Source organism: Lactuca sativa, chromosome 7, assembly GCF_002870075.4.
Source record: "Lactuca sativa cultivar Salinas chromosome 7, Lsat_Salinas_v11, whole genome shotgun sequence".
Classification (NCBI taxonomy): Eukaryota; Viridiplantae; Streptophyta; class Magnoliopsida; order Asterales; family Asteraceae; genus Lactuca; species Lactuca sativa.
This window is the reverse complement of record NC_056629.2, coordinates 43176168-43192299: the sequence shown is the minus strand read 5'-3', so window position 1 is coordinate 43192299 and position 16132 is coordinate 43176168. Positions and strand designations below refer to the sequence as shown.

General features: G+C 35.4%; 1 protein-coding gene across 1 annotated transcript; it reads left to right on the top strand.

Annotated features, from left to right (window-relative positions):
* The first annotated feature begins 264 nt into the window (after positions 1-264).
* On the top strand, positions 265-2587 carry LOC111880710 (U-box domain-containing protein 15). Its single transcript, XM_023877131.3, has 2 exons — positions 265-1588; positions 1916-2587. The coding sequence occupies exons 1-2, from the start codon at positions 668-670 to the stop codon at positions 1961-1963; spliced, it is 969 nt and encodes a 322-aa protein (XP_023732899.1). The 5' UTR covers positions 265-667; the 3' UTR covers positions 1964-2587.
* The last annotated feature ends 13545 nt before the right edge of the window (positions 2588-16132 follow it).

The window sequence follows — 16132 nt, the reverse complement described above, 5'->3', positions numbered from 1 at the left end:
ACGACTAAGGTATTTGAATGATTTTTTTTGTTTGAATCAACAATCGAATTAAAACCAAATATGTCTATCGAAACAGCAAATATTAGTTAAAACTTTGAATTGTTAACTTCAATTTTAAAGGGTCCTACATATTAAAGATAAACTTTATTAGTTTTGAGGTCAATTTTATAGAAACATTATCATGTTTTCATCTGCATACCAACCAAACATATTTAGAGTCTCCTCTCTTGATAATCAAATCATGATAATTATTTGTATAAAAATCATTTCTTTTCATATCAAAATTAAAGTAAAAAAATATGGTAGTAGCATAACTATAGAAGTATAGATCATTTAATCCAACAAGTAAGAAGAAAAAAAAGTCGATGTTGGACTGGATCCTTTCCCGGTAAAAGAAAAAGACGTTAGGTGGATTGGTTTGAAAAAACTGCCACCAGCTTTTTCTTTTGACGAATACACATCGATCCTTCACATATTCAACCACCCGCGCCAATTCTCCGGCGAATTCTCTCAGATCAAACAACAACTGCAAACCAATCACCAGGATCTTAATAGAAAGGTTGCGACTATCAACATAATCTCTGATTTCTTCAACTGATAAGAATTCCAGTTTACAGATTTTTCAGCCAGCGAAGAAGAACAAAGACTGCGAATTGTAACAAACAGCATGGAGGTGAAACGGCGGACGGCGAAAACGCTGGTCGGGAAACTGAGTTCGGTGTCCGAGCAAACTCGTACGGAATCGCTTTGCGAGCTGCGTCTCATGTCCAAGAACGATCCTGAGACCCGAACCCTAATTGCTGAGGCAGGTGCGATTCCGTATCTCTCTGAGATACTATACTCCCCATCTGCTATCGCACAAGAGAACGCAACTGCTACACTACTTAATATTTCGATCTCTTCACGAGAACCTTTGATGTCCACGCGAGGGTTACTCGACGCTTTATCCCACGCGCTCCGGAACCCTGCTTCCCCCTCCACCGCCCAATCCGCCGCCGCAACGTTATTTAGTCTGTTAACTGTTGATACCTACCGGCCGATTATTGGTTCAAAACGTGACATACTGTATGCGCTCATCGACATAATCAGAAACCCTAATTCGCATCCGAGATCAATCAAAGACGCTCTGAAAGCGCTGTTTGGGATTTCGTTGTATCCGCTCAATCGTGCGACCGTGATTGAACTAGGGGCGGTGCCTGCGTTGTTTTCGTTGGTGGTGAAGGACGGGAGGCTAGGGGTTGTGGAGGATGCTACGGCGGTGATTGCACAGCTCGCAGGGTGCGAAGAAGCCGGAGATGCATTTAGGAAAGTTTCAGGGGTTGGGGTTTTGGTGGATTTGCTGGATCTATCAACAGGGTCGAGTGCTAGAACAAAAGAGAATGCTGTTTCGGGTTTATTGAACATGGTGCAGTGTGGGAAGAAAGATGTTGGGGAATACGTTAAAGAGATGGCTTATATCGTCTGTAATGGCATCTCTGATGTTGCAGACAATGGAAGCTCAAAAGGGAAGAACAAAGCTAATGAATTGTTGAAGTTAATCGACGGAGCTTCTGGAATGAGCAGATCACAAGAGATGCAACCCGACACTGTAATTATTCATTCTTATTGAATCACTGCTCTCAAATTTTTCTAATTTCCTCTTTGTTCTTGATACTTTTTTGCATATACATTTCATCTACAATGTCAAAAGCTATCTGTAACCTTATTCTTTCAAATCTGATAAGTTTTTAGGTACACCTAGATAATCCCTTTATGATTTCCTCTTGTATTATGTAAATATTCAAAATCCTTTAGGGCTAATATATACAACATTAGACAATTCCTCTGATAAAAATTGCAACTTTTGCATGTTTGAATAAGATTACAATTCAACTTATCTTTTTGTTAACAATTGTAGCATTTATCTTGAATGCAGGAGAATTTGGAAAATGGCAGGTGGAGTTGGTCTAATTCCAGTGTCTGATTAAGAACTGAACCAATGGCTATGACCCAGAAAAAAAAAACCTCTTTTTTCCAGATGAGCCCACTTCGGATCAATTTTCAGTAATTTGGAAACCCATCTTCAAGGGTTAATTGGTGGAAATAGCAATGTGCTTTTACTTGTTTGTTTATTAATTATTATTGCATCATATTTTCATTATTATTAGAATGAAAAATCTACCTAATTATAGCAATGTCATCCAAATACAAACCAATTTTCACTGCTAGAGTTGAGTTGATTTTTCAAAGTACAATGCTATCATTGGGTGGATTTTTCATAGTAAAATGTGTACAATGTTGTAATAGAAAGAAATGAAAATAAGATGCTATAATAAAAAAATAAACAAAAGTACGATGTTATTTCTTGCATATAACCCCATCTTTAGTGGCTAGATTTTGCAGTTTTTTATGGTTTTTGATTGTTGTGTCTCTTATAGCATGTAGTTTTGTGTAGATATGTTGGTTTTTTAAATCTGGTTATTGTGCATTTGATATCAATTGGAAGACTAAGCCCTGATTTGGAATCTACCAAAGGCAAATAACTCATGATTATTGCATTAATTTCTCAAAATGTATTATTATTATAAAGGTAAATTGGACTTTTCGACCTCGCTCTTTAATTTTATTTCCACGGATATGATTGTTGAGAAGATATTTTTTTACTAGTTCCATTAAGTCGAATTATATATTCAAACTAGATACAGATTTTTTTTTTCTTTTCATGAAAATTGTTTTCAACTATTTGTATCGAAAACTTGCTTGAAAGACATAACAATATTCATAAGAACTTTAAGATTACTAATAACTTATTGAAAATTTACCATAACAACTCTTGAAATGTAATGTATTTCAAAATATACTTTTTCTTTACTCAAATTCTTCAACTATTCAATTCATGCTTAAATTGACATTTACTTTCATGCCAAATACTATTCTAGAAACATGTCACTACATGACTTTTAAAGAAATAGCTATTTCAATTTGTTCTTACATCTACTTTCATTCTAGTGTGTAACATAATGTTATGTAATGCATGAAACCGAGGTCACGGGCTAATGTGTAGGCTCTCATCAAATTATGGACTAAATGATTCGACTCTCATTACTTACATGCCATTTAATTTGGTTTTCATCAATGATCAAAATGGAAAGAAGAGATTAACCCATTGTAGCTTTCATCGGGTCCCAAGGGGATTGTCATGCCAATCACATTCAATGTTGCATGAAACTTAATTCTGCGGGCCATTAAATTCGGCTCTCATCAGATGTATATGAATGTCATATTATGTCTATTATTTTCGAGAACTTCCATTCAAATTTACAATGTCATGATATGTTTGTTCTATTACTAATATAAGGGTCAAGAGATTTGCTCTCATTCAAACTTACAATTTTATGATATGTTTGCTTTGTCGAACATAAACTCTTTTTATTTACATAAAGGATTTTCACATATGAAAATGTACTAATATGCTTTTGAAAGAATTTCTAAACACAAATACCTTGACTATTTGAAAACATTCTAACACGCTCTTAAGTAAATTCATAAACACAAGTATTTTTCATAAACATAACATTTGACACATTTGTAAATATTTCATCATTTACAATGCCATGTACCCATGAAAAAGACCCTCATGTACTCACATTGGTTGTTAGGTCGTCTAACCACACAACTCTACTTGTCTTTTACTTTGGATCCTTGCTTTGCTCTTTAACTCTTTTACTTTCAATTCCTATAGAATTGATCATTCCATTCATTTAGTATTTAAATCATGTCCAAGACATATTCTATTCACATATTATAAACCAACTGTACAACTTGACAAGTAGGTCAATGACTCATAAGGTTGTCTTACCATTCTTGTTTTGTCTTAACACTTTAGTTGTAAATATAACCCTTTATAATTCTTAACTAAACTTGTCATGTATTATAACACTTTATGTGATGCACCACTAATAATAATACCAACTTCAAACTCATGCTAATACATTATTAATTTTCTAACCTTTACTAATGACATGTTAATTATTCCATAAACATACTTTAAAATTCTTTAAAACATACTTTAATTATTCCATAACCGTACTTTAAAATTCCATATTACCATATTTTACAACTTATATTTTTCATGTTATGGATCGAAGTCCTTGTGATGGAATAGATCCATGTTATTTGTTAATCACTAATTTGATTTAACGATGGACTATACATGATCTATATGTGATCATCTATGACTAATTTCACCATTTGTCAAAACCTAAAGTTACAGTTCATGAAGTCACCTTATGATTTTCAACTTTTAATCGAAACAAAAGAAAGTGTTTAATCCAATGTATTATGTGCCACCTTGGGGTTATGACTGGCAACCATAATGACAACCAATAATCTCACATTCAACCATAATGACAACCAATAATCTCACATGCATTGTAATTAAATTCGGACTAAACATCTTAAGGACATTAAATTATATAAAATATAATTCCATTGCGTACACGTTTTATGGACAAGTATTATGGGCTTATAATATTTGAATAAAACATTATTATCATAAAATTAAAAAATTATGTCAAATAAGCGTCTATAAATATAACATTATTTAGGATAAATAGTCTTGATGAAAGTTGTAGTGATCGTGATGATGATTCCGTGGATATAAAAAACGTTCAAATCTGACTTCGTATGAGGAAGTTATAATTTATCTAAGTTTCGTGTTCAAACCGATACGACAAGATGCGTCATAAAAAGTGAACCGGAGATAAGCTGCTTTTTAGCCCAAGTGATCTAAGTGAAAGTCATATTGCTCGTAAATACGAACTAGTCGATATAAAGAATGCCTAAATCCGACTTCGTATGAGGAAATTATGATTTTTCGAAGTTTCGAGTGCGACACAATACAACAGTGTGCGACACAGAAATCGAAAATAAAATCCGTTGATTGTTAGTCAAAACAATATAAAACAAGAGTTGAAGATCTCGTAAATACGAATCTGTCGATATAAAGACAGTCTAGAACGAAGCTCATATGTGAAGGATATAAGCGAAAGTTGGTCCCTAAGTTTCGAAACGCAGGTGAAATCTATCTAGATTTGTGAAATTGAGGTAGAATGAGAAACATAGTCTAAATAAAAGTTGTAGTACTCGTCGATACAAAGTCAGGGGTATAAAGACAGTCGAAAATGGAAGTTGTATGAAGAAGTTATAAATTTCGCATTGCTATTTATAGTCTAAACATCGTCGGGCTGAATCACGAAACGTAAACTGAAAATTAGCGTCGGGCTGAATCACGACCGTCGAAAACAGAGTCCATATGCGAAAGTTATGAATTTTAGAAAAATAATAAAATTGGACTGTTGGATGATTGACACGTGGCGTAATTAGGTGAGCCCCTTTTCCCCAAACCAACTTTTAGGATTGAGACACGTGGCAAGAACGCGATGTGCCCTTCTAAAAATGCTATATATAGACGAGTTTTGATCATATTTCTTTGTTCAATCTTATTCCTTTCTCTCTCAAACTTTCTCGAGGCACCGATGCCCCACCCTAGCGGTTCTTAAGTGTTAGTAGCGAAGCTCTGGAGCATCAGAGAGCTCTGAGAAATAGAGCTTTCGGTTTTGAAGTTCTGCCCGCGTAATGTTCGTGTTTTCGTCAAACAACCTGTAAGTTAAGTTATATTTCATGTACTTTAAGTATAACTTATATTTGTGTTTATAATCGTTATTATGAACTTATAAATAAGATCTATCAGTAATACCAGTCTTTATATTGGCCGATCTACTTACGTGAATGATGACAAGGTAATATTAGCGAGGTCTTTAAAGTGGATTTTCTAAACAATATATCTTTATATGCCAAACGGATCCTACCCTCGATATGATCTTACCTGGTTATTTCTTATCAGCTATACATCAGTGTTTCGTTTGAGATTATTGATAAATCTGATAAAAATATTATAACGATTAAACTTTATAAATACGAAATACTAAGGCTTAGTAATATTCGTGTTTTGGTCGTTCTAAATGGGAATCTAAAGAGTGAGTCAAAGATTTGACTTTCCCGCGAGTCTTCCACTTATACCAAGTGAGTGCATAGTTACTTTCAAGAACTTGATTTTAGTATAAAATAATTGTAACACCCGGATTCCCATGTATATTAATTATTCCTTTTATTTTTAGAGATTGAGAGGGGACTTGGCGAGTTGGTGTTTAGACTTGCCGAGTATGGTCGCTGATTAGTATCCGGGTTCACAGCCGAACTCGGCGAGTTCATGAGTGGATTCGGCGAGTCCACATTGTTTAATGAAACCCTAATTTCCTGGGTTTGGGACCTATTTAAAGGCCCTTAGGGCCGTCATTTGCGGCTACCAAACCCTAGAGAGAAACCCTAAGAGATCTAGAGCGTTTGTGAGGAAGGAGAGGCCATTCTTGATCTTTTTGTTGGTGTATTTGCAAGAAAGAGGTGATCAAGGCAAGAGGAGGCTGAAGGAGGTGCGATTTTGGTGACTTCAGAGTTCATAGAGTTCATATTGAGGTATTTATTCGGACCTTCTTCAGTGTTGGTGTTGATTCTTAGAGTTAAGGTTTTCTAACCCCTTTAGAGGATGGATAAGTGGAGCAATTGGTCCCTTCTCGAGTCTATGCTTTGGATCTGGACCCAAAGAGGTCCAGAGACCTTAACCATTGGAGCTTTATGAGTTATTTTGGGAGCCATGAGCTTAGGATGTCATTTTTGGGGCTAAATCACCAAGTTAGACCATTTAGATGTTATATGAGTGTCAAGGTCTGAACTTTACGTGATTATCATGCCTGGGAAGGTCAGATCTATGGATTAAAGGAACAGATCTGACCTCAGGAGGTCTATGGAGTTTGTGCATGTCATGAACTCGCCGAGTCCGAAGATCAGACTCGACGAGTAGGGTGAGGGTTTCCCATAAATCAATCAATGAGTAGACTTGCCGAGTTGAGGAAATAACTCAGTGAGTTAGGGAGAGTTAGGGGACTGAAGTTCAAGGCGGAACTCGCCGAGTTGAGTCGGGGTGGCCCCGCGATTCATGCCAGGTGTGACTCGTCGAGTAAGGGGAGGGACTCGACGTACCAAGAGGGACTAAGAGAGTCAGTAGACACGTGTAGACTCGCCGAGTCGCCCAAGTGCACTTGACGAGTCGGGTCAAAGTTTGACCGTTGACTTTTGTTGACTTTTAGGGTTTGGTCAACAATGTGGCCTTTGAGCTGATAGAGGGGTAAAATGGTCTTTCACCTAGAGAGGGTTGAGTCTAGTCTCGAGAGTTATATTTATGAGAATATTTACTTTGTGTGATTAGGCAGAGACTAGATCATATTTCTACCGAGTCAGAGATATACCGAGACATCTGAGGTGAGTCTTTTCACTATACTTTACCTAGTGTGGTAACAAAGTTATGTGACAGAGTATTCTAGAGTTATATGCCAGTGTATTTGTATGATATTATGTGTTGTGATTTATTGTGATATGTGATATGCATGATTCAGAGTTTATAGAGTAAGGACCAGTGGGTCCATAGAGTTATGGGACCAAGAGGGTCCCACAGAGATATTCGACTAGAGGGTCAACAGAGTTACAGCCTTGAGTGACTGATATGTGTTTATGTGGTATTTTGTGGAACTCACTAAGCATTTATGCTTACAGTGTTATGTGTGGTGTTTCAGGTACCAGTGATGATCGCGGGAAGGCGCCGACATGACTCGTACACACGCACACTGGAGTTCATATGTTTTGATCTTGGGGGTTTTGTATTGAGATAGTGATGATACAATATTTTAAAATGTGGGTGTAAATGAAAATACATGGTTTTTAAAATGCGAAAAATTGTTTGAATTTTTACGGTGTTACAATAATTAATTAAAAGTATTATTTATCTGTTGAAGGTTTATATATGAATTATATGCTTATTGATTGGAATGTGTTAGATTTATATATATTGTATGATTAGGGGTGGGTTGAGGCAGATCTGCTTTGTGTTGTAGGCCAACATACCCAGGGCGGCCCGAATATACTGCAGGCCATGGGGGCATATTAGTCAGGCCGAAAGCCCGGAGAATGTTCCAGACAGGCTGAAGTCCCGATGAGGTGGACTAGACATGCTGAAGGTTCTGAGAGTGGGCCAGACAGACTGAAGGCCCGGTGAGGGCGGTCCAGTCATGCTGTAGACTCTATATGCATCCTATTTATTATGATATGGTTATGATTTATATGGCATTGGTATTTTGGGGGAACTCACTAAGCTTCGGTCTTACAGTTTTGGATTTTGTTTTAGATACTTCGGATGATCGCGGGAAGGCGAAGGTGTGATCGTGCACCTCCTCGCATTTTTATGATTTGATTTTTGGGATACTCTGATATGAAACTATTTTGAAAACATTTTGTTATAAATAATGGTTTTTGAATGCTTGAAAAAGCTTTAAATTTTCATGGATTTTATGGACGTTACATTATGAAGACCTTTTATGGCACTGCCCCAAACCCCACGGGAGCGCTGCCCCCTTGACCCTGCCTTTCTGTCATACCGACTTATAATTCGATCTTATATATGCATGCACTCCACATTCGCCAAACATATAATATAGAGTACAAACGATAATCCCGTTAGCTCACATGTAGTTCCAATTACACAAAATGCCAGGTGACACTAAAATCACCAACACACTACCGGGTCAGTCACATCCTCTCCGTCTCCTTCAGTTACTGTTGATCAGCCAACAGCCTCCTTAACTCCATGTCCTTCAGCTACCATTGATTAGCCGACCGACCCTTCAGCTCCACCACCACCAACTACCATTGATTTGTCGGTTGCCTCATAAACCCTCCACGTCGTCACTCTATGAACACCTAGAGAAAGTTGGTATCTCAAAATCGATTGAGATATTCAACCTTAACACTCAAACAAACTCATAAATTCATCATTCCTACTTAATCGTATTAAAGGATCCTTATTGGCTTAATGATATGAAACAAAAATATGATGCTCTTATTGAAAATGGAACGTGGAACTTTGTTCCATGGTCGACTAATGTCAATAGTGTTCAGTCTATTTAGTTATTTAAAATGAAGCAATATGTTGATAGATTGTTGGCACAATACAAAGCCTGTTTAGTTGGAAATGGAAAAAGTCTAAGACCTTGTATTGACTGTGATGAGATGTTTACTCCATTTGTCAGATCGGATACGATTTCCATGGTTCTCAACCTAGCTGTTTCACATTACCAACTAGTTCACCAGATATATTTGAAGAATGCTTTTCTACACAAACACCTTCAACCTTTAGGAGACTGTTTACATTCATCAACCATTATGTTTTCATGATCCGATATATACAGATCATGTGTGCCTTCTGATGCGTTCTTTATAGGTTCTGAAACAGGCCCCAAGAGGCTGGTATCATCACTTTGTGTGCTTTGTTTCTTAATTTGTTTTTTTTTTCACAGACATTATGATCCATCTCTATTTATCTACCGGGTCATTCGTTATTCTACATATCATCTCCTATATGCTGATGATATTGTCCTTACCACCTCATCCTAATCTTTCCTTCACCAATTCGTCTCCTCTCCCAGTCAGGTGTTCTCCATGACTGACCTTGGCACACTTAATTATGTCTTGCGTATAATTGTTTCTCGTACGGATTGGGTATGTTTCTATGTCAACAAAAATATGCCACGGAAATTCTCACTCATGAAAATATGTCTAGCTACAAACCATGTTGGACACCAACCGATATCCAATCGACACTTGATGTTTCGAGTCCTCCTATGGCGTATCTCACTCTTTACCGCAAGTTAGCAAGTATTCTTCATTATTTCTTGTGTATATTTGTATCTCGTGCAAATTACACATGTTTATATGTCAACAAAATATGCCAAGAAAATCACCACTCATGCAAATAAGTTTAGCTGCAAACCATGTTAGACACCAACCAATACCCAATTGAAGCTTGATGCTTTGGGTCCTCCTATGGCGAATCTCACTCTTTACTGCAACTTAGTCGGTATTCTTCAGTACACGACGTTCACTCGCCACAACATTGTCTATGTTGTTCAATAGATTTGTTTGTATATACATGAACCTCAAAAGCCTTATTATGCTGCCCTCAAGTACATTATAAGTACATTATGTGGTCTCTCCACGACACTTTACATCATGGTCTTTAGATTCATGTCTCTCCTTATTAGACCGCCGGGGGGGGGGGGGGGGGGGGGGGGTCAGTGACTCGAGGATCTATATCGTATAAACCTTATAACTGTGTTTTGTTTTTCTTGGAAACAACCTTATTTCTTGGTTTTCTAAATGATAAGGTACTATTTCTTGCTTCACTATTGAGGAAAAATAGTCAATGTGGTCGCATGGCTTCAAAATCTTTTTTGTGAAATGCACTTCTCATATGAAGGCAACACTTATGTACTGTGACAACATCAGTTCTGTTTACCTCTCCACCAATTTGGTACAACATGTGATGATGAAACATATAAAGATCAACATTTACTTCGTTCGATACAAAGCTGTCATGACTCATATTCATGTCTTACATGCTCCCTCATATGCTTAATATGCAGTCATCTCCACAAAAAGGCTTCCTATATCGTTATTTCATGAGTTTCGATCCAATCTAATCGTTCGGTCATTTCCTCATGTTTCCACTATAAAAGGGGGGAGGAATGTTAGCATATGTATTTGTATTTATGTATTATATACATGTACGATAGGGGCGGGCCCTATTGGCTTATTGAGTGTTTTTTGTGTTGTACTTGTGTGGTATATATTGTTGCTTAATGTGTTCGATATCTAAGCGTGAGAATTAACCTTTTTCAAAGAGGACTCGGTTACTTATATGTGTTTTTTTTTTTTTTTTTTTTTTTTTTTTTTTTAAATAATGTTTTTTCCAATTCCACATTGATTCTCTCGTAATTGTGTCGAACATTGAGGACTTTGTCAACAGCACTCAACATGTTCTTCTCCTCCACGTTGATCTCATTTGGTCAATATTGAACATTATCTTCTTTGATGTGTATTTGGCGATATAAAACGTATCTGCACACAATTAACATCAACCACCACCCAACGTATACGTCTTCTTTCATAAGAAAACAAAAAATATCCAATTTAAAGTCTTACAACTCAAAAGTCAAACCAGTCTTCGATTATCCACATATATTCGATCATCAACACACCTTCATTTCACCCAAAATTCCCAACAGTACAGAAAAACAAGTCAACATTTAGCTTCTAAGGGTTTAATTCAAGTTCTTATCGATCTTTCATATCTTATATATATGTAGGCATCAATATTTTTAGATCAAAGTCGAACCAAACTTACTTTGTTCAACATTATTTTTATAAAATTTTGTAAAAATATATACAATTTAGAACACGTCAGTAGAATCAAAGACTAACGATAGATGATGACGAAGGGTGACGAAAGGGTGAGAGGCACTAAGCCTAAGCCGTTGGGAGTGGGTGACAGTGTCACGTGAACACGCGTCGGTTGGCTTCATATCAACGCTAACTGCCAAAATTCTTCCACCAATTCAACTGACCCCACCTCCCACTTATAATTACCTTCAAATTATTTACATACCATTACGATTCTTCTAAAATCAACATTTACTTTGTTTTTATCCCTTTTATTATCATGTAATATAATAATAACACGTTTTGTTTTGTGTTTACATGATCTTTTATATTATAGTTCTTGTATTGCATTGTAGTTTATAGTTAAAACTTAAACGAGTCATGCCAACTTTTGTTTAAAATGTTAGGAACGAAATTTGATTTAAATATATTGGATATTACCTAATATTTATACAATCTGAACTAAAAGCTAACGTATTATTTATAGCCAATTAACCCAATCCAAACGACAATACTGTCGATATAAGGTTTGAGTCATTGTCTATTACCTTTTTGACTTTATTTCAACTTTTTCGGGAGATAGTGGTGAGCTTAAATACCACTCACTTTGCTCCAACTTTAGCTTCAATATTAGGGTTGGAAGTCTCATAGTTGTTAGTGTATTTCTAAAAATTAATCACTGAGTAATATATAACTATGGGATTAATTAGGAAATTTCATATTTATTTTCTTGGAAGGGATTACATCCTATATCTCCAAAACATTTTAAATTTAAAAATCAATATAGAAATTTTATATTTTAGTAAGTTCAAGGATTATAATGGTGTATTTTGGTAATTGATAGACCACATTTGACTTACTAGAATGTTGAAGGTGCATTTCATCTTTGAAAAAGTACAAGAATATTGTTTCGAATTATATATGGAGATTCTTAAATAAAATACCTTTCTGAAGGATCGTATAACATCAACATGCACTAAGTACTCTACTAGAATAACTTATATGATTTAAATTATCCAATGGATGTACCATAGAGAGGACATGGCCTCTCAAGGCCCTTAAGAGGTTCATGTATTGAAAGGTGGTGTTTTGTGAACAAACATAGGCAAAGCATGTAAAGGTTTATAGATCACTATGATGTTTGAGCTTTGGGAAATGATGTTTGACCATTTTTTAAGTATAAAATGGAGTATTATGCTTAAATGACAAAGATAAGAAAGTACAACGTGTTGGTAAAAGTATTTATATTACTTAACATTCATATTTTTGTTTTGATGATAACAAACGATTTAACCCGGAACATATTGTTATCTAACAAGTTGTTTGTTTATATGCTTGAGAAAGTAACATCGTAAGAGTGTCGCAAAGATTTTGAAGATTCAAGTAAATATTGATTTGAGTGCATTTTTTTAGTTTAGTTAACTTCGTAATTCTCCATTTCATCCTTATTTTTGATCAAGATGAGAGGAATATAAAGGACTTACAAAGAAGGGATTTTATAATAGTACATTTTTCTATAAAAATGATAAACTCTTTTGTAACATATAAAAAGAAAACGGTTTATGATATATAAGCGTTTTTATAAAGTTTTCTTGAAGATTTTATTACAAAAACCCGCAAAAAGTATACCAATATAGCATAAGGACTTGCTAGAAACTATATTTCCAATATTTCAATCTTTTTTGTTTCTTTTATTGACCTATCTCCTTCTCATTATGCAATTTCTCCCCTATTTCACTGTTTTAGATAATCTATATGATAATTTTTTTAAAATATACTTACAAATCCTCTCGTCATGCTTAATTACCTTGATGTTTAATTGGGATTACTTGGTTGAAGGTCCATCAAGGTTAAAACAAAAAGTAAGTGTTGTATTGGTTTCATCATTATTAAAACAAAGGGAGATTAGGGCAAATACCCCAACAATCTCCCTTTTTTATAATGACTAACCCGCAACAATAGTTAGAATAAAACTCAACAATCGTTCCAATCAAACAATAATCGCCACAAAACCCGATAATCAATAATACCAAAGAACAATAGAACAAGTCTTGTTTCTCTCCTTTTGTCAAAGCAAAAAGGAGGGATGAAGGTCCTGCTTATTATGAAACTCCCCATCAAATAAATACTATATCATAATTAGTGGGCAGATAGCATCCAAAATAAGAATGCACACACAAAAATAGTCCATTCTTTACGAATTATATTCAATCATTAAAATTCCATTCTAAATTTAAAAAATGATTTTTTATCGAGGCTTTAGTAAAAAGATCGGCCAAATTCTTTAAATTTTCAAGCACAATATTACCCTCGAAAAATGATCACGCAAGATGTGGAGTCGTAGGTCTACATTCTTTGTGCAAAAGTGCAAGATAAGATTTTTACTTTAAGAATTAGCAATGAGATATCAAATATATTTGATTTTTTTTTAAAAAAAAAAAAGGCTAAGATCAGTAAATGTTTGCTTCATCCAAACTACATGCACATACGCCCAACTTGCTACCACATATTCCACTTTCGTTGTCGACAAAACAATCGATTATTGCTTCCATAGCTATGGGGAGTGGAGTTTGCCAAGAGGCTCTCTAGCCTCACTCAGGCGCACTAATCACCGCCTTTAGCTTGCGCTAAATGGCTTTGCCAAGGATGCTTGCCAAGCTACCAGCGAGAATTAAGAGAGAACACAAAAGGTGGGTGAGAGACTTGACCAACTTTGACCATGCATTTATTTAACTTTGACCATTTATATTTTTTACAAAATTTAACATTTTTTTATATAATTCAAATTTTCAAAACTTCATCCAACCAATATAAATATACACTTAAACCTCAACATTTCACCACACACAATATCAATCTTTCTCTCAAAACATTTTTCAATCCTTCAATCACAACGTGTCTTCACCTAACCAAACCAAAACCAAAAAAAAAAAACCAAAAAAAACCCTTCAAACCCCAATAACACATCTTCACCAAGCCTTTCGTCACCGATTTGTTATCGACCTTCGCTCGATCAACCTATCTATTCACCCGCAAGTTATCATTTTCCGACCATAGCTCCACATTTGTATCCATTTTCTCATCAATACCCTTCTCAATTCCAATCCAACCCCCAAACAATTTCCAATCCTAACTCGTACATTATTTCCAATCCTAGTCCCAAACAAATTTCCAATTCCAACCCATAGCCAATCTAATCCTGAAATTGAGTCTTTTTATTTGGTTCAAGAAACTCAATTCTTTTCCTAACCCTAACCAAATTTTCAATCCCAAGCATGATGCCTAATCGATGAGTTTACCGATTCTTCCGATGAATGGCCTTTTGAAGTAGTTCAAGAAACCCAAGTTTAACTTAAAGGAAAAACAAAGGTAAAAAGCCAAGGTTGGATTGATAAAGAAGAGAAAGTGTTAGCGCAAGCATGGCTAGACACATCGGAGGACTCGACGATTGGGGGGGGGGGGGGGGGGGTGACCAAAGCGTCCGAATGAATAAAGAGTATTAATTGACTAGTCTAGTAAACCTGAGATGGAGGACCGCAAACAAAATGCAATGGAGTTCAATGATATCTACATAAACTCGACCACTACAAATAAAATTACATTTAGTGACACAAACTTTTAGTGACATATTACTTTTTGTACCATTATATTAGGTTTTTATTAATGGCACATATATAACCTCATTGAAAATGTTAATTTTAATGTTCTTGCGCCTAATTCCCTAAAATACATCCAAGCCCTTAAGCGCTCCTATCTCAACACACATTTGAAAATTTCGGAGCCCTTCGAAATCAAAATCCTTACAATCCACGAAACAGTACAAATGAGGTGGATGTCATAGAAAAAGCTCATCAAATTTATAAGGCAAAAGTCGGTAAAGCTTTTGCAAATGAGGCATTTTGGGAGGTCACTATGAACAAACCAAAATGGCTTGCTCTAAAAAGTTTTAATGATTTCGTGGGTATGTAAAAAAAATCAAAACTTCCGAGTCAATCCATAATCAATCTTCCGATGCCAATATCCGGATAGACCTCAAAAACGATGATTCATACCAAGTGTCAAATTGTCCTATAGAACGATATCAAGCAAAAAGGAAGTTAAAAATGTATTGAATGTTCATCGAATAAACCGGAGGCCACGAGGAAGGAGCTCCAAAGGTTGGACACTAAGATCGATAAATTCTTGGAAGTGAAAAAATCAAAGAAAAAAAAAATTGTGCACTAAAACTCTTTTTCAAAGATGATTCGAAGTTGTCGGAAGAGGATTGTCAGATTATGGCAAAGGTAAAGGCGAATATTACAAAATAATTTAATTGGGTGAATTAGTAGGATTTATGTCTTAAATCTAGTGTTAAGTTATGTTTATGTCAATTATTAAGTCGTATTTTAAGTCTATTATTATTAGGTCACGTTTTAAGTCGATTTCTAACTCTTTATTATTAATATGAAATGTTTGTGTTTTATAAAAATAGAATTTATTTAAGTTTGGAAAAAAAATAAAAAATGAATCTATTGTGCTACCACACCCCTAGAAATGATAAGGAGAACATGTTATTGAGGTGACATCATAAAAGATGAGGTGACGTTGTTTTAGGACGAATCGGTGTACTAAGGATGCTACCATTCTCTCTAGCCTAAAAATCCAAGAGACTACAAAACTTCCTAGGAAAACACAATTATTAGTACCTTTTCCAGTCAACAAGGGAGCTACCAATCTTTGAATCCGTGCAACATGAGATATCAACATCAAACCTCAGGATACCGTAATC

Coding starts and splice junctions, on each gene's coding strand:
- LOC111880710 (XM_023877131.3), top strand. CDS start 668: ATGGAGGTGAAACGGCGGACGGCGAAAACGCTGGTCGGGAAACTGAGT. Junction 1,589..1,915: donor AAGAGATGCAACCCGACACT/GTAATTATTCAT, acceptor TCTTGAATGCAG/GAGAATTTGGAAAATGGCAG.